Source organism: Miscanthus floridulus, chromosome 8 (genome assembly GCF_019320115.1).
Source record: "Miscanthus floridulus cultivar M001 chromosome 8, ASM1932011v1, whole genome shotgun sequence".
NCBI classification, from domain to species: Eukaryota; Viridiplantae; Streptophyta; class Magnoliopsida; order Poales; family Poaceae; genus Miscanthus; species Miscanthus floridulus.
In genome coordinates, this window is record NC_089587.1 from 126830942 (window position 1) to 126850502 (window position 19561).

At 47.3% G+C, this 19561-nt stretch overlaps 2 protein-coding genes across 2 annotated transcripts; both read left to right on the top strand.

The window, feature by feature from the left end:
- Positions 1–1215: 1215 nt before the first annotated feature.
- On the top strand, positions 1216–12552 carry LOC136477270 (uncharacterized). The gene is made up of 9 exons (XM_066475390.1): positions 1216–1621; positions 1718–1795; positions 2610–3143; positions 3266–3368; positions 3792–3892; positions 3996–4170; positions 4337–4507; positions 4600–4700; positions 12026–12552. Exons 1-9 carry the CDS (start codon positions 1364–1366, stop codon positions 12083–12085), a joined length of 1581 nt encoding a protein of 526 aa, XP_066331487.1. The 5' UTR covers positions 1216–1363; the 3' UTR covers positions 12086–12552.
- A 1975-nt stretch (positions 12553–14527) lies between these two features.
- LOC136477271 (lipid phosphate phosphatase 2-like) lies at positions 14528–19209 on the top strand. Its single transcript, XM_066475391.1, has 10 exons — positions 14528–14837; positions 14975–15091; positions 15199–15261; positions 16355–16576; positions 16679–16766; positions 16843–16952; positions 17062–17155; positions 18305–18493; positions 18591–18650; positions 18740–19209. Exons 4-10 carry the CDS (start codon positions 16361–16363, stop codon positions 18913–18915), a joined length of 933 nt encoding a protein of 310 aa, XP_066331488.1. The 5' UTR covers positions 14528–14837; positions 14975–15091; positions 15199–15261; positions 16355–16360; the 3' UTR covers positions 18916–19209.
- Positions 19210–19561: the final 352 nt, after the last annotated feature.

Sequence of the window (19561 nt, forward strand, 5' to 3'; positions counted from 1 at the left end):
TGGATCTGTGCCGGTCAAACTAGCTTAATTTTCACTAATTTTGTAGTAAATAATATTAATATTTTTATATAACTTCAACCAACATTTAAACTATTTGATTTGACTTTTTGAAAAGTGAGTACTAAGTAAGTACTAACCGATATAATGGTCCGTCTGATCGGTTTCTTTAAACAGATAAGATTGGGTTGTTTGGGTCATGATTTTTTCGGTCTAAATACTCCGTATATGCATAGGGGAATTTTGTGTCCGCCATTGGGCATTGGTCATCTCTTATCTCCCGTACCAACACGTGTTTGGGAGGAGAGTAAAACACGTGCACATTGGGAGTATTGGGAGATGGCGCTATCGCTGGCGCGGTGCAGTTGGCTTCATCCGATTTCGCGTGGGCCACAGCCCACAGGCTTCTCCCGGTCGATGTCCTTCGGCAACCTTCCAAGCTCCAACGACCAACCATCTGACCATGACCGCAATAATGACGTGGCCTCCTCTCCCATTTGCTGCCGAACTTCGGTCCTGTTTGGTTCAAGATTTTAAAACTTTTAGGCGCTAAAAGTTTTAGGAGTTTTTATGAGGCTATCAAAACCTTCTAAAAGAATATTTGGTTCTATCTTTTAAAACTGACTAAAAGTAATAAATACACTAGCAAATAGATCATGCAGCCCTCCTCTTTAGGAGCTTTTAGTGGGCAGGGCAATAAAGGAGGGGTAGTTGGGATCTAGGATGGACTTTAGGAACTTTTAGGAGGGGTGGAGCTCCTAAAGTTTTTGACTCCTCCTAAAGTTTTTAGAAGCTTTTAGGAAAATGTGTTTGGTTCTTTAGCTAAATTTTTTCTAGATTTTAGCTCCTAAAACTTTTAGAAAGCAAACAGGACCTTCTACCATGGTAGTGGTAGGAAGATAGCCCAAACTTGTAGCCGCAGGAGATAAGAAGATGTCTACAGTGATAAGTACTTCCTCCGTTCCTAAATTTTTGAATAAGACGAGTGGTGAAACTTGATGTCAAAAAGGTCAAACGTCTTATAATTTGAGATGGAGGACAAATAAAGATTCAAAATCCAATTCATGTCCAAAGAAAAATCACATTCTAACCGTGACTCCATTTTCTGTTACGAGCGCCACCAAAGGCAGCTGGTCAGCAGCAATAACACATTTGAGGACGGAGTTACAAGACTTCTTCTGTCTCAGTTTGGTCACCTGCCAAACAAAAAAATGCTCAAATTTGTAATTACATGAATTTCTATTACTATTTGATTTGGCCCAGGCAATTTCGTTGAGGCGGGCCCTAATATCCTTGACACCGGGAAGCAGAATCACGTTGACCCACGGGACTACGGGACGGCCCCCCCAAGCCCGGAACGGCAGCCATGCTTCTCCAGCCGATCCCCACCGCCACCCTCGCCGCTCGACGGAGCTCCGGCGAGGCTCCCTTCCCCTCTCGCTGCCGCCGCCGCCGCTGTGTGCTCCTCCCAATCCGCGCGGACTCGACCCGGATCCCCCTCTCGGCCTCCGCCCCCTCGCGGCCGGCCAAGCCGGCCGCTTGCACCGCCGACGAGCTCCACTACGCCCCCGTCGACGGCGCCGGGTGGCGACTCGCGCTCTGGCGGTACAGGCCACCGCGCAATGTATGTGCGCTTCGCTTCGGTTTGGTTTGGTTTCTTCGTCACAGCGAAAATGGTGTTTCATTTGAGTTGATTCGATTTGGCGTTGCGTGCGTGCAGGCTCCCGTCAGGAATCACCCGCTGATGCTGCTGTCGGGAGTCGGGACGAACGCCGTCGGATTCGACCTCTCCCCCGGGGTGAGCTTGGTGTTCCTCTTGTTATTAGCTTCGAATCGAATTAAACATGTCAATCAAAAAATAAAAAAAGATGACGGTTGTTACGAACCTGAACTGTGATCTGCATGTGTTGTTTAGATAAATGTTTGGAATATGATTGCTACTGGTTCTTTTGTTTGTTGGTGTTTAATCAAGTGTTCATTTAGTTTCAGTTTGGAGTTCTGAGGGGCTAGGGACTTCAGGACCTATTTGTTTGCCAACTGGAGCAAAGAAAGCCATGATTGAAATTTCATTTCTTTGTGGTTGCTTAAGTTTGTCTTTATCCTAAATTTAGTCAGTAAATGCATTATTGTAACTGGCTGGTGAGTCTGGTAATGTTTTCAAATTTTTCATCAGTTCATGATAAAAACCATCAAGCTGCAACTGGAAAAATTACCCCAGGGCCTATCATCACTCTTCTTTTGTTCCACCTGTCCCATCAATTGCCAAATTAATTATAAACTTACTACTGAACCCTTTGCATTCAACGCATGAGAGAAATGCTGTGTTTTTATTTGCTTGCATCACTGTTGCCATCTCGTGTCCTGCTTTTTTTTGGTTTGAGTCATTATCATTGATACTCATAAATAAGAGTTTGAGGAAATAATGTAGGGATAGGATTAAAGAAGCTAAAAATTGTTCTTTTCCCCGTTATTTCTGTACCTTGTTTAATTTTGTCAAGTGTGCACACAGCGGAAATATGTAGGCAGCAATGGCACTGTATTCTTCTAACAAGTTATTTAGACTAGTCTTGTCTAGCATATCTTTTATCTTGCTTTTTTAATTTTACCTTCAGGCTTCATTTGCCCGGCACATGTCTAGCCAAGGATTTGATACGTGGATAGTTGAAGTAAGAGGTGCTGGTCTTAGCATGCGTGACTATGACGATTCTGCTGCATCTGGTTCAGTCACTTTTGAGGATGTCTCTGGTGGTATTCAGCCTCTTAATAAACAGAGTACATTCGAGGCTACATCCCTTCAGAGTTCTGGTGGCTATGCTAGTGATTGTGATGACCTTGGAATAGTTGCTTTGGATGAACCACCTTTACTTGCTGAGCTTTCTAATTTTTTTGATCGAATATCAAAGCTCATGGAAGAGGCTGCAGTTAATGGAAATTTTCATGAGATCGCAGAAAAAGTTTCTGTTCTCTCAGAAATGGTAGAGAGCTCTACCATTATTGGTCCAGTGAGAGAAGAAAGTCTACGTCTTCTGAAGAATTTCCAGGACCAGTTGGATTCATGGGAGCGTTTTGTAGCTACACAGATGGATCTGACTTCTGAATATAATTGGGACTTCGACCATTACCTAGAGGAGGATATACCTGCTGCGGTGAGTTGAAGTGCTCTTTTCTAAATTGTTACTTGCCAAATTGCAGGAAGATTTCATTGCTATTAGTGTAATCACGATTCTTTTTAATGGAATGTTGTCAAGTTTACCGTCTATTTGTACAGGTGGAGTATATTAGACAGCACAGTAAAGCAAAAGATGGGAAGTTGCTTGCCATTGGACATTCAATGGGGGGAATTTTGTTATATGCAATGCTGTCAAGATCTGGTGAGGCACTGATACTGCTTTTTATCTGAGCTTTCATGCAGCCTCCTGTCTCCTTCACATTTTATCCCTTTTGTTCTGAAGCACACATCAAATGTGTATTTTTATTTAATTAACTGAGCCAGCAAGAAGGGCAGGCCTGGTGTAGTGGTGAGAGCTGTCTCACTGAGTCACCAGGTCGCGGGTTCAAAGCAGCCTTTCCGCAGATTTTGCGGGGGGAAGGCTTGCCTCTGTTTTCCTCTTCCCCAGACCCCACTCATGTGGGAGCCTCCGGCACTGGGTCTGCCCCCCTTTTTAACTGAGCCAGCAAGCATATTTTGTGTATATCAATGAAGCTTTCCATTTGTTGAGAAATATCATAATTCTTTAGAGTTTATGCCTTTCTATGTATCACCATATCTTATTTATTTTTCTCCAATCTTCAAGGTTTGGAAGGAGTTTCGTCAACTTTAGCGGCCATTGTCACTTTGGCTTCTTCTGTTGACTACACAACATCCAATTCATCACTGAAGCTGTTACTGCCTCTTGTGAGTAAACAAACTGGCAGCTTGAGATGATTTCTATGAGCATTGCTATTTAATTGATTCAATATTTTCATAATTCAAACTATGCTAATGTGTTTGTTATCAGGCTCATCCTGCACAAGCTCTTAATGTCCCTGCTGTTCCATTGGGTATGTTGTTGGCAGCAGCATATCCGTGGGCATCTGGTCCACCATATCTTTTTTCCTGGCTTAATCCTCAAATATCAGCTCAGGACATGATGCATCCGGAGTTGCTGTCTAAGCTTGTTTCCAACAACTTTTGTAAGTAGTCTTTGATAACACACTATCTTGTCTTCATGTAATAGGATTTCTCTTCTGCATTTGTGCATTTTACAACCTCCGGATCCATATAATTAGCCATGTGCTACTTCTGATAGTTATGATCCATATATGTTTATGGAAGCTGATATAATCGTACGGTTTGCAGGTACAGTGCCTGCAAAGGTTGTCCTGCAACTTACAACCGCATTCAGGGAAGGTGGGCTGTGCAACCGAAATGGAACCTTCTCGTATAAGGATCATTTGCAAGAGTGTCAGACTCCTGTCCTTGCATTGGCTGGAGATAAAGACCTAATCTGCCCTCCCAAGGCTGTTTATGGTAGGTAGTGCATGGCTTTTGTCTTCTGCTAGCTTAATTACTTCGCTGTGCAGATTGCTAATTTCAGTTTGGTCTGAATTCCCATTTGTTAGAAACTGTGAAACTCATTCCGAAGCACAAGGTGGACTATAGGGTGTTTGGAAAGCCACAAGGCCCACATTATGCACATTATGACTTGGTTGGAGGTCGACTGGTATGTACTCCATCTGATGACTCCTAGCATGAGGAGTTCAAATTGAATTTTGGCATGTTTTATGGGACCTATGTCAAGGGCGTCGAGACCTAGGGTAGTTGGCCCCTCGGCTACGGAGTTCGTAGCCTTGGTCCGTCGTCGCCGGCGAGGTTTTACCCCTCAGTTGTCGGCTTGGTTTTGGAGAAGAGGAAGGAGATTAGATTGTAATGTCTTACTTTCTTCCAAACCAACGTGCGGTTACAAGTATATGGCCAAATGCCTGAACTAACCGGAGCCTAACACTCCTTGAATTAAGGATCTGACAAAAACAGAACTATCTAAGACTTCCAAACTCAGCCACCGAGCGTGGCCTGATCGCGCGCGTCGCCCAGCGCGTCCTCCGTGCGCGCGGCACGTTTTGTTGCCCGGCGCACATCGCAGGCCCTGCGACGTCTGGTGTACGTGCGCCCGTACATGACATCTCTCCCCCCGTTGAGGACCAGCTCGTCCTCGAGCTGGAATGCAGGGAACTTGGCGGCGAATACGTCGGCGTCTTCCCACGTCGCTGATGCCGCGGACATGCCCTTCCAGTGAACAAGGAGCTGACGGACGCCACGTGCCAGCCTAGAACGGACCACGCGCTCTGGTTCAGGCAGCATAGCGCCGTGTCGCGTCGGCGGCAGCGGTGGCGGCGCTGCTGGCGGAGTTCCAGTGAACAACTTGAGCAAGCCGATGTGGAAGACGTCATGAAGGCGAGCGTGGGGCGGCAGGGCCACCCTAGCAGCGACGTCGTTGATCATCTCGGTGATGCGGTAAGGCCCGAAGTACTTGGGCTTGAGCTTCCCTGTGACCGTCTGGGGCAGGGACGACGCAGTGCGTTGACGGAGCCATAGGAGCACCCAATCGCCCACCTTGTACATGACATGACGGTGAACCTTGTCGTAGTGTAGCTTCTGCACCACCTGCGCCTGCTCGAGGCGGTAGCGAATGTCCGCCAGAAACTCATCGCGCTCCTCCATGGTCTTGGCGACGGCGGCCACCCGAGTCTCGCCTGGTTCATAGGAGCGGATGGTCGGCGGATCGCGGCCGTAGACCACGGAACGGCGTGTCCCGCAGCGACGACTGGTAGGCGGTGTTGTAGATGTACTCCGCCCAGGGGAGCCACTGGCGCGGACGATCCCCGGTGAGGCATCGGAGATACATGACGAGGACGCGGTTGGCCGCCTCCGACTGCCCATCGGACTGGGGGTGGAACGCCGTGGTCATGTGCAGCCGTGCGCCCATGAGCCGCATGAGCTCGCGCCAGAACGCCGAGGTGAACACCGGGTCGCGGTTGGACACCATGGACTGCGGTATGCCGTTGAAAGGTCCTAATATGGCTAGAGGGGGGGTGAATAGGCTATTTAAAATTCTACAAATCAACTAGAGCAATTTGATTAGTATGACAAATAGCGTAATGCAAACTTGCTCTAGCTCTACAAGGGTTGCAAGCCACCTACCCAACAATTCTAGTTGCAATGGATACTTAGGCACACCAACTAGCTATGTAATTACTCACTAAGAGCTCTCAACCTTGCTACTCTAAAGAGCTCAACTAGATGAATGTAAATAATAAAGCAAGCTCTCAAATCTAATTACACTAAAGAGCTTGTGTCAACTAGTTTGCAAGAATGTAAATAAGTGAGTAGAGTGATTATACCGACGTGTAGGGGATGAACCAATCACAAGATGAATATATAGCCAATCACCGGGAGAATGCCAAAGACAAGAGACAATCGATTTTCTCCCGAGGTTCACGTGCTTGCCAACACGCTACGTCCCCGTTGTGTCGACCAACACTTGGTGGTTCGGCGGCTAAGAGGTGTTTCACAAACCTCGTCCACACGATAGGACACCGCAAGAACCGACCCACAAGTGAGGTAACTCAATGACACGAGCAATTTACTAGAGTTACCTTTCGGCACTCCGCCGGGGAAGGTACAACTCCCCTCACAATCACTGAAGGCGGCCACGAACAATCACCAACTCGTGCCGATCCTTCACCGCTGCTCCAACCGTCTAGGTGGTGGCAACCACCAAGAGAAACAAGCGAAATCCGCAGCGCAACACGAATACCAAGTGCCTCTAGATGCAATCACTCAAGCAATGCACTTGGATTCTCTCCCAATCTCACAATGATGATGGATCAATGATGGAGATGAGTGGGAGGGCTTTGGCTAAGCTCACAAGGTTGCTATGTCAATGAAAATGTGCAAGAGTTGCCCTTTGAGCCAGCCATGGGGCTATAAATAGAGCCCCCATCAAATAGAGCCGTTATACCCCTTCACTGGGCAAAACGCGCTCTGACCGGACGCTGGCCCTCAGCGTCCGGTCGCCCGATGGACGCCACGCGTCACCGGCTTCAAACGCTGTTCGTCAGATTTCAACGGCTATGAAGCTGACCGGACGCTCCGGTCAAAACTGATCGGACGCTGAAGCCCCAGCGTCCGGTCGTTTCCAGTAAGCTCCCCGAGGCATATTTTTCCGACCGGACGCGTCCGGTCCACCTTGACCGGATGCAGACCAGCGTCTGGTGCTCAACCCCAGCGACTGTGCCGTCTGACAGCTCGACCGGACGCAGCCCTTCAGCGTCCGGTCGCTGAGTGACCCAGCGTCCGGTCAGTAGACCGACGCCAGCATCATTTCGACCAACTCCATTTCAATTCTAACTTCTTCACCCTTGCTCAAGTGTGCCAACCACCAAGAATTTTGCATCCGGCGCAATAGAAAATAGACATTTCATTTTCCCAAAAGCGCCGAATCCCGCCTCGCAAGGGTGAAGAAGTTAGAATTGAGGCGCTTTTGGGAAAATGAAATGTCTATTTTCTATTGCGCCGGATGCAAAATTCTTGGTGGTTGGCACACTTGAGCAAGGGTGAAGAAGTTAGAATTGAAATGGAGTTGGTCGAAATGATGCTGGCGTCCCATCTCAACCCTGCAAACACCTTGTGCACATGTGTTAGCATATTTTCACAAATATTTTCAAGGGTGTTAGCACTCCACTAGATCCTAAATGCATATGCAATGAGTTAGAGCATCTAGTGGCACTTTGATAACCGCATTCCGATACGAGTTTCACTCCTCTTAATAGTACGACTATCTATCCTAAATGTGATCACACTCACTAAGTGTCTTGATCACTAAAACAAAATGGCTCCTACATTTTATACCTTTGCCTTGAGCCTTTTGTTTTTCTCTTTCTTCTTTTCCAAGTTCAAGCATTTGATCATCACCATGCTATCACCATTGTCATGATCTTCGTCATTGCTTCATCACTTGGAGTAGTGCTACCTATCTCATAATCACTTTGATAAACTAGGTTAGCACTTAGGGTTTCATCAATTAATCAAAACCAAACTAGAGCTTTCAGCCGTGCAGCCTGACGATGTCGGTGAAGAATGCTTGTGCTACGGACTCGGCGGTATAGGGGTGCACGAGGGGGATGAAGTGGCAATATTTGCTGAACCTGTCCACCACTGTCAGAATAACTGACTTACCTCGGGCGCGCGGTAAGGCCTCCATGAAGTCGAGACCGATATCGGTCCAGACACCCTGCGGTACAGGCAGGGGCAGCAGCAGTCCCGCCGGGTGCAAGTGCTCGGACTTGTAGCGCTGGCACTTGTCACACGCGCGCACAAAGTCTTGCACGAGGCGGCGCATGTCGGGGAAGTGGACGTCTCGGCGGAGTCGATGGAGAGTGCGCTGCACCCCCTCATGTCCATCATCATGGACAGCCGCCACCAGCTTCGGGATAAGCGGGGACGCCGGGGGAAGGTAGAGACGGCCCCCGAAGTGGACCAAGCCGTCCACGACCGTCCATGGAGCACCATGTGTACCTGCGCGTATTTCATCACGAATTGCCACAAGGGCAGGGTCAGTGGCTTGAGCTTGACGAAGGCGGTCGACGAAGTCGAAGCGAGGCGCCGAGATGGCGAGGACGGCCCCCACGTCCGTATCGCGGTGGGACAAGGCGTCCGCCACCGTGTTTGCCGAGCCGGGCTTGTATTCGACGGTGAAGTCGAAGCCCAAAAGTTTCTCCACCCAGTGATGTTGGGGGATCGTCGAGAGCCTCTGGTTGAGCAAATACTTGAGGCTGTAGTGATCGGTCTTGACGATGAAGCGGCGCCCCCACAAATAGGGCCTCCAGTGACGGACGGCGTGGACGAGCCCGATCAACTCGCGCTCATAAGCGGCGAGGGAGCGGTGGCGAGGCGCGACGGGGCGGCTGAAGTAGGCGATCGGGTAGCCGTCCTGGGTCAGCACCGCACCGAAGCCATGCGTCGAGGCGTCGCACTCCACGACGAACACCTTGTCGAAGTCGGGCATCGCCAGCACGGGGGCGGAGGTGACCGCGGCCTTGAGGTCGGTGAAGGCGGAGGCCGCGGCGTCGGTCCACGAGAACCCTTCCTTCTTGAGGAGGGCCGTCAGGGGCGCAGCGACGGCGCCGTAGTTGGCGACGAACTTGCGGTAGTAACCCGCCAGTCCGAGGAAACCACGCACCGCCCGTGCGGACCGGGGCACCGGCCAGTCGTGGATGGCCTGCACCTTGGCCGGGTCCATGGCCACGCTGGCCCTGGAGATGATGTGGCCAAGGTAAGCCACGGCGGTGACTCCGAACTCGCACTTTGCCCGCTTGACGAAGAGTCGGTGGAGGCGAAGAAGGGCAAGTACGGTGCGGAGGTGGCGTAGGTGATCGGCCCAGGTCCTGCTGTATATGAGAATGTCGTCAAAGAAAACCAGGACAAACCGGCGTAGGAAGGGGCGGAGCACGTCGTTCATGAGCGCCTGGAATGTCGCTGGGGCATTGCACAACCCAAACGGCATCACCAAGAACTCGTAGAGTCCGTCGTGGGTGCGGAACGCCATCTTGTGGATGTCCTCTGGACGCATCCGGACTTGGTGGTAGCCCGAGCGCAAGTCCAGCTTGCTGAAGAACCTTGCGCCGTGAAGTTCGTCGAGCAGTTCGTCCACCACGGGAATGGGGAACGCGTCCTTGACTGTGAGGGCGTTGAGGGCGCGGTAATCGACGCAGAAGCGCCACGTCCCGTCCGCCTTCTTGACAAGGAGGATCGGCGACGAGAACGCCGACGTGCTGCGGCGGACGATGCCTTGCTCCATCATAGCGGCACACTGCCGCTCCAGCTCGTCCTTGTGGGACGCAGGGTAGCGATAGGGTCGAACCGCAACTGGCTGCGCGTCCGGCTTGAGGATGATGGCATGCTCGCGGCCCCGTGGCGGTGGCAGTCCCACAGGGTCGGCGAAGACGTCCTCGAATGAAGACAGCAGCTCGTCCAGGAGGGAGGGGCTGGCCGTGGCGGAGTGAAGTCTGGGTACGTCGGCCGTGGGCATGCCCGACCAGCGGACTGTGCGGCCGTGGCGCTGGAAAGACAGCGTGCGGGCGGTGAAGTCCCACACAAGCGGTCCCAGGGTCTCCATCCAGTGCGTCCCCAGGACCATGTCGTAGCCCGCCAGCGGCATCATGAAGAGATCGACGCGAAAAGAGTCGCCGTGGATGGTGATCGGCGCCTGACGCAGCACCCCGGGGCAAGAGATCCGCTCGCCATTTGCCACGGTGGCCGTGAGCCGGGGGCGACGCTGTAGAGGCAGACCGGACGAAGCGCAGCCGCCTCGGCGATGAAGTTATGCGTGGAACCGGTGTCGAGGAGGGCAGTGCAGGATTCGGTGCCCAACTGGACACGGACTTGGATCGTGTTGCCGACGCGGACGCTAGCCACCGCATGCAGGGAGAAGACCGGGGCATCCCCCGTGATCTGCGCGTCGTCCCCACCTTCGGCATCGCCGACGTCGTCTTCCTCCACGCTGTCAAGGAGGAACAGCCGCTTGCAAACCCGGTTGTGCCCGCGGCCATATTTCTCATCGCAATTATAGCACAAGCCGAGGCGGCGTCGCTCCTCCTGTTCCGCCTGTGTGAGGCGCTTGACCGTACGACCTTCGATGGTGACCATGGGTGTGACAGCCTTGGGCACCGCCGGGAGCTGCTGGACTTGGCGCGGGGGAAGAGTCGGTAGGATGCCGCGGGGGGCGGCCTTGGGCTGAGCGACGTTGTACTGCTCCATCAACTCCATCTGCCGGGCCAAGCTCATAGCGGCCGCAAGAGATTGCGGGTTTTGGATTTGCACGGCGAGGCTGAGCGGGGGCAGGAGACCGCCCGTGAACAACTGCACCCACTGCGCCTCGTCGAGGGGACCCGCGCAAGGAAGGAGCGCCTGAAAACGGTCCTGGTACTCCGCAACCGTTCCCGTGCGGCGACAATCGGCGAGCTCGAAGAGGGGGGCAGCGCGGAGGGGCGGCCCGTACCGAAGGTTGAGGAGCTCCTTGAAGCGACGCCACGACGGGGTACCCTCGTCCGTTTGGACTTGGATGTACCACATCTGCGCCCCGTCCTCGAGGTTGTAGGATGCCATCCACACCTTCTCCTCCTCCATGATCCTCTGCTGGTGGAAGTAGGATTCGCAGCGGTTGATGAAGATCAGCAGGTCGGTCTTGCCATCGTACCGCGGAAAGTCCATCTTCTGGAACTTCGGCGGTCGGTCATTGTGGTGCTCACCGGAGCCCGGCTTGGTGCCCGAGGACGAGATGCGGTCGGAGGTGAGGGAGGCGATGGCCTTGGCGTTGGCCTCGACCGTGGTCTGCAGCGTCTTGAGGGTGTTGGTGAGGGACGTGACGGTGTCCTTGAGGTCGGCGGCGTCACCCATGTCAGCGGCACACGACGCGATGGACGACGATGCTGATGATGGTGGTGCGGCGGCTGGAGGTGGTGGTGGGGTGGCGGCGGCTGGTGGTGAGGTGGATCGGGATGGCGAGGATCGCCTGGAACGTGATACCAGGTTGTCAAGGGCGTCGAGACCTAGGGTAGCTGGCCCTCGGCTACAAAGTTCGTAGCCTTGGTCCGTCGTCGCTGGCGAGGTTTTACCCCTCAGCTGTCGGCTTGGTTTTGGAGAAGAGGAAGGAGATTAGATTGTAATGTCTTACTTTCTTCCAAACCAACGTGCGGTTACAAGTATATGGCCAAAGGCCTGAACCAACCGGAGCCTAACACTCCTTGAATTAAGGATCTGACAAAAACAGAACTATCTAAGACTTCCAAACTCAGCCACCGAGCGTGGCCTGATCGCGCGCGTCGCCCAGCGCGTCCTCCGTGCGCGCGGCGCGTTCTGTTGCCCGGCGCACATCGCGGGCCCTGCGACGTCTGGTGTACGTGCGCCCGTACATGACAACCTATCTTTGCACATCACTGTTACGATTTCTGTTTTGCACAGCACTGATATGATTTCTGTTTTGCGCAGGCGATCGATGATGTGTATCCATGTATCATAGAGTTCCTCTCTCGCCATGATGCTTATTGATTGATTATATGATGATGCTAACACCGAGTAACTTAACAACATGTTCATCTCAAAGGTTTTTAAGTTGAGCTGAACAATCTTTTCCATGGTCTCCTCAATCAATGGCCAGAAAATAGGTGAATGCACGAGCTCTCGTGCGTGTTGGAGAAAACAAATACACGAACTCAGTGCTTCTCCCTTTAACTTTTTTAGGAAACGTTAGTGCTAATCTTGTTGTGGAAAAAAGGTTGAAAAAATTACAGTAGGTTTACATGTACTCCCAGGAACAGGAAGCCGAGGTCAAAGAAGTTGTACCATGGATCTCTTACTACGATGTAACTTTTTGTTTGTTGTTTTTTAAACTCAGGTGGATACTTTGTTGACATGCAAGTTTGTGTAAAACTGTTGATTTTTGTGGCATCATTCTGGAAGTAAATATATAAGTAAAGAGAGGAACATCCCAACATTACATGTGCCTTTGATTACAGCAGTCTGTCAGAGGCTCAATAGACTTTATGGATGTTCAACAAAGCATTGTGCTTAGTGTCTGTGCACATGGTGACTAACTCCGCGTAGGCTTTGTTTCTAGCAGTATCCTTTTTCTGAAGAATGAATGATGATGACCAGCAAGGCAACAAGACGGCAAGAGGTTTGGAAAGTCGGGACATGATGTATTTGATCCTTGTTTTTTCGCTTTGATATTCCGTTGTGAGCTGAGATCCACATTATTTGCCAGTTGGCCTATATAGTAGACAAAAAGAAAGGTGGCAACAGGAAACGTGATGGTGTCTTGTCCATGTGCGCTGTTGCCATGACCATTGCCGACGGTGCTCCGAAATCATGCACATCTAGGCAATCTAGTCAGCTAAGATGGTATTATGGTTGGTGCTTACGCCTGTACTACTTGGGAATTAATGGTATGCTTGATTATTTGTCCACCACTGTGTTACCTAGCTGTGCTAGAAATTGAAGTGAGCAAAGTGTTCGGATGAGTAGCTAATTATCTTTGATGTCCGTACAGGCAAGATTTTCCTTGCTTGCTTTGCATAGGTGAGTCAAATTGACTCTCCTAGCCTGGCAAGTATCCTCAGCCTGTTCGTTTGGCTGGGCTTGTTCATTGCTGGATCGTGAAGAAATATTGCTGACTGGTTTGGTGTGAGAGAAAAATACTGTTTCGGCTGGAAATTTACGACCGTTTATGATGGTATAATCCCAGCCGAAACATTGTGCTAGGTGAGGCAAGGGCAGGGCCAAGCTTGCCCATAACCAAGCATGCCTAAAGATGATCTCATCCAGATATCGTCGTAATTTCCAAGGGAACATGTTGACTCTGAATCAAAGCTCATAACCTAATGTATCTGCACTTTAGCTTTTTCTTGAGCCATAAACTCTGGTCACATTCGGCTCTTTTGTTTTTCAACATGGCTGGAATGGTTGAGGTTACTGCTAATTATATGGGTGGGGAATGTCTCTTATTGTAGAATTTGCAAACACCAGATAATCCATTGGCAGGCAAAAGGACAGCCGAATTGATTTGTCAGCTGAACTGAGGAATTCGCATGTCCCAAAAAATAAATACAATTCTAGATTTGAACCAAGCTAAACTTTCTTAAACTTGACTAAATCTATAGGAAATAATTTCAACATTTATATCTCTTAATATTTTACTATAAAAATATAGTCCATGATTAATCTAATGATAATTAATTGATATTATAAATGTTAGTATTTTTGTTTATACTTAATTTAATTTAAAATTCTATCACTTGACTAATAAGAGAAAAAATACCTTTTTTCTCGACGGTGGGAGTAACTGTCACATTTCTCGATCATGTGTACTCAACTTTAAGGGTAAAATATATGCATATTGGTGCTGTCTACTCTCAAATAGTGCCAGTAATTTTAAGACGACTTAATTGATAATATGTATAGTGCTTGTCTTTTAAGTTGTCTTATAGTAACTTAGAATTTCTTAATTGACGCGTAAAATAAAAGTAAAGTTATGAGTTTCATGATAATAATAACTCATACATTAGTATAATCGTTGTCTCATAGTTCTCATTGCTCGGCTCGGAGTGAGGTGATGGTGATCGTAAGGGGCCGGTTCTTTTTCTCTATAATACAAAGATAATAAGCTCTCCTTCACATCCGAGAAAAAAAAACTTTTAGTTCATGACCTGGTTGTTCGATCTTCCTCTCTTTCGGTTCTGTTGTTTCTTCGTATCATCAAAAATCTCTGTGAGACAGTATGAGACCACACATATATAATAATAATGTACTTGCCCTGGAGCGGGTCGTTGTAGTGTAAATGGCGAGCAAAAGGACCTGTGGCACGCTGCACCTTTGGGCCTATGCCATCAATCTTTCCAGCGTCAACACAGCCAGCGGTGCAGTCTAAAACCTAATCAACCCAAAATGTCGGTGACAAAAGTCTGGCGATGAACGCGGAAGAGTTTTTCCGGCTATCGTTGTGCTTATCTCTTCACATTCACAAACACAGGCCCACCGCCCAATCCATCCTGCCGGTTCCAAGTGGAACCAACGCAAATCAGAGCCGAACCCCATATCCATCTCCTCCCGAGTTCCCGTCCCTACTCCCTACTACTTGCTGCTGCTGTCTCCACTCGTTTCTTCCTCTCCAATCTCTAACCCTACCTGTTTCAGAAAAGAAAAAGAACTCTCCATCCCTAGTGGCCTAGTGTGAGCCAAGCCAGCCGAACCCAGCTCCGGCGGACTGGCAGATGTTTCAGGGCCCCGTTCCGTTCCGCCGCAGGTCCACCCCCTAATTCCTTCTTCTTTTCTTTTATTCTTTTACTTTTTTCATAAGAAAAAGGTTTCCTCTTTACAAGATTCTTGTGCCGATAGCCCGATCGGGTTCTTTGTATTTTGTTTTTTTGAAACGAAGTACAGGTTCCCTTATATCGGCGGCCAGTGGCCAACTTCGTTCTTGGTCCCTTCTCTTCCGGCGGAATCCGTTGCGGACCACCTCGCGACGGCGGCTGATAGTCTGATACCCTGATTTGGGAGGTAAGTGAGAGGGCTCCGAGCGTTCCTCCACTTTCGTTGCGGCGAAATTCGTCGAGGTTCCGTTCCTTTCGCTGATTAAATGTCTTCGTTCCGAGTGGTTCTTGTAGAGCGGTTGTGGCGTTCGAGAATCGATCTGAACCAGCACAGTTTATCAGGGAGTGAGTGAGTTGGTAAGTTCTCTCGGCTCAGATAAACCCTACCTTTTTCTATTTTTCTTTGTATTTATTCAGGAGTGTAGGCTGAAATGTTACTAACTGGGAAATCAGTAACAAATCTTTGTATAGTTTAATGGGAATCGGCACCTTGTGTCAACTAGTGTTTTCCAGCTAGTCTTGATGTTTTTGTTGCTGAACTTGTCTGCAATTTGTATGAAAATTACTCCCATCTTTTGTGGAGTCATTAGTCGCCAGTATCAATTTTTTTATGGTTACAGTGGTAGAATTAGCAGTGCTCAGCTTCTGCATAATGGGACCTGTGCATTTTCCAACTCAAACCTCTTTTTGTTCATTCAGTTTTTTTTGGGGTTTTTTTTTGTTCTTTAAAGCAACACGAGAGAGTTACTCCTGCAATGCTTCAGTTGAGCTGCAGTTATATGTAGTCCTATGTGGATTATATTATTTCGGATCACTTTATATTTGAAACACCTTTACATTTGGCTGAAGCCATCATCATTTTGTTGTTTGGTTAAACAGCTAGGGTTACTTTGTTTTGAATAGCAAGAAAAAGCACTTATATCGTATACACCAATATCCCATTTAAGTTTCATCCACTGCGTACTATGCTGCATATTCTGTTGAAGGGGGATGTTATCAATGTTTGAGCCATGGAAATGTTGCTGTCCCACTGCCACTACCTGGAGCTAGACAGTCCTTTACCACTTGATTCTTTTTTCTTTTGAATAGCTTGGTCTGTTTTGACCTTGCCCTCTTTAGGACTGTTTTGGACTCCATATTGATTTGACTGCTTACATGATTTTTTTAAAATCTAATTGTGGTTATTTACACTCTGGGTCTTTTCAATTCATTGTAAATGTTTAAAGAGTTTCTGTTTTCTGCACAATACAAGCTTTATGGGATAATGTTTTTTCTTTCTTAACACTTAAGTAACAAATTTTGGACCACATGAGAATACATTCTGCTTGAAATGTTTCACGACCCCCGTCTTTTTTTTTCTTATAATTTCCTCACATGTCATCTTCAGTCCATGCATGACTATCTTTTATTTGCTAACTACGAAGTTCTTTCTTTTGCTTTTCAATTCTAGGGGAGAATGCCTGATATCCAGCTAGGATGCCACACTATACAGTCCCATGGCACTAAAGTGGCAAGAGTACACATGTATGACTGGATTATACTTTTATGTCTTGCTGTACTTGATGGACTGTTAAACATAATCGAACCCTTTCACCGCTTTGTTGGACGCGAGATGATGACTGACTTGAGTTATCCCCTCAAGGGCAACACAATCCCATTTTGGGCTGTTCCAGTATGTTCTTGCTCTGGTACTTCATATTTTGATTTCAAATATTGATTTAGCTGTGCTATGCACAATATGTCCTTAGGCATGTTATTTTTTTCTTGATTACAGCTGATTGCCATCGTGCTACCCTGGGTCATCTTTGGCGTCATTTACTTCAAAAAGAAAAATGTCTATGATTTACACCATGGCATACTAGGTACCTGACATTCTAAAGATGTTATTTGTCAATGGACAGTTTTAGTTTTTGCTGAACTTAAAAAAAAATTATGCAGGGATCTTATATTCAGTGCTTATAACTGCTGTGATCACTGATGCAATTAAGGATGGTGTTGGCCGCCCTCGGCCAGATTTCTTTTGGCGTTGTTTTCCTGATGGCAAACCTGTAAATCCTTCCATCAGTGCCATTTTTTCTTATGCAAGTTCATACTGCTGACATGCTCTAAGGTCAAAGTTTAAACCCGTAGTCACTAAATCTGATATTTGTTATCCAGAATTATGATAATATCACCACCGATGTGATTTGCCATGGAGAAAAGAGTGTCATCAAGGAAGGTCATAAGAGCTTCCCAAGTGGGCATTCTTCATGTAAGAAATGAAATTACTTGGTATATTATGTCCATTATGCTTTGTGGTTATTTTGATATGTTGTAGTGGTTGATTGATCCACTATCTTGAGATCTAGTTGTGAGAACTCATGTTGTAGTGATTGATTGATCCACTGTCTTGGGATGTAGTTGTGAGAACTTTATGAGGTTTGACAATACTTGCTTCTGTACATGAAACACTTGTTATTTTGAATCCTTTATGATGTACTAATCCTTCAGCTGAGTTCAGTCACTGTTTATCTTTTATATTCTGTTGCTTGTTAATGGTTTTGTTCGAGCACTCTCCTATATAAGAACTTTGCAGAGTGAGTTCCTGCTAAGAGGAAAAACTTAGGAAATTTGTGACGCAATCTCAAATCTTTAATCAAACTAGTACATTAGTTATTTCGTTTGTGTCATGTACTTGTTAATTACTTTGTCATTGGTTCAACTTTTTTTTTATTGAAAGGTAATACATTATAATATTGCAACTTCACTAATAAGAAAAGAGAGAACATAGGTAAACAACTAAACAATGAATAAACAAAGATCAATGATTTGGTTGCAGTGCTGATGCAATTGTTTCTCCACATGAATACCTTTACCTGAAAACACTGTTGGACTATGAATGTAACTCTCCTTTCGTTTGAGGATATCCTGCATTTTCTTTCCTTTCATGTTATTTATGTATTCAGAATTACTTTAGCTACTGCCCTGTGCCCTCTTGGAATTGCTGTTTTTTCTTCCTAATACAGTTCTCCAAAATCTTAATAAATAGCTATGTTTGACAATCAGAGATTATCCTTCTTATAATTCTTGTCACGCAGTACATAGTTCCCATGATATTGATGAATTCTCTCGGCATTGGTTACTTGTTGTATATTCTTGAGCTATATAGCCTTTTGATAATTCTTGTCACACAGTACACAGTTTCCATGATATTAATGGATTCTCTTGGCATTGGTTACTTGTTAGCAGCATTTGGTTTCAGCATATCATTTTGAGGCATGCATCACCTTTGCAAGCAGGTTGTTTACGCTTTCTCAGTTGAGGGGGTTTCCTGCTGGGTGTTTGCCATAATATGCTAAATTTTCCCCTTTTCAGAAGGTGAATTGATGAATCTGTTTCTGTTCTTTGTCACCTACTGCAGGGTCTTTTGCCGGTCTAGGTTTTCTTGCGTGGTACTTGGCTGGAAAACTTAAAGCTTTTGATCACAAAGGTCACATTGCAAAACTGTGCTTAGTTTTTCTGCCTCTACTTGTCGCGTCACTTGTGGCAGTTTCTCGAGTTGATGATTACTGGCATCACTGGCAAGATGTCTTTGCAGGCGGCATCTTAGGTTTGCTACTATTTGATGCCCTTTTGAATTTAACATTTAGAACACGCTTTACAATCAGAAGTCATATGTGGAGTGCCATTCTCTTATTTCTTTTCAGGTCTTACAGTTGCTTCATTCTGTTACCTGCAGTTCTTCCCGTTTCCCTTTGACAATGATGGTACCTTTTTCGCCCTTCTCTATAATATATGCTGTGAGATATTGAACTCATACATTTTACTACATGTTCCCGTTCCTATTCATTTGCAGCTCTATGGCCACACGCATACTTCCAACAGCTAGCTGAGACGCACAGCAATGGTAATGCAAACTCAATCAACATAAGACGTACAGAGTCTGAAGATGAACAAGAAGACCATGGTGGCATTGCCCTGAGGGACACCAGCCCTATCTTGGAGTCAATGGAGTCTGGCAGGAGACCATGAAGAAGCATGCCACTGTGAGTTTGTCCGAGGTGCTAGTTCGTCCATTCCTTCAAATTCTGGAAGCACGATGAGTTTTGTGGTTTCATCATGTAGCCGTCCAATGTGAAAAGTATGGAGGTATATCTATCGCCTTCTGATGATCCACGGTTTCTTGTAACTGCCCAGCAGGCCTTAATACCATGACATAACATCTGTTGTGGTTAGCTGTAAATGACAGTGAATGTTTATGTTTCCAGCGACAATGTGAATAGTTGGTTTAGCACTGCTGTGTTATGGAAAGTTTGTTTCAAGGTCCCCCTTTGGCTGTAATGAAATTGTCCGACAACCTGCGAACGGATTGCAAACTGTCTTTAGAATTTCAGCCCTTGTTTAGTTCACGAAATTTGGAATTTGGGGCTACGGTAGCACCTTCGTTTTTATTTGATAAATAGTGTCCAAACATTGACTAATTAGACTTAAAACGTTCGTCTCGCAATTTTCCACCAAACTATGCAATTAGTTTTTCTTTTCGTCTACATTTAATGTTCCATGCACGGGCCGTAAACATTCGATGTGATAGTACTGTAGCAACTTTTTGGACTTTGGGGTCCAACTAAACAAGGCGTCAGTACTTCTGCAATTCTGACAAATGATTCACTTTCTCAGA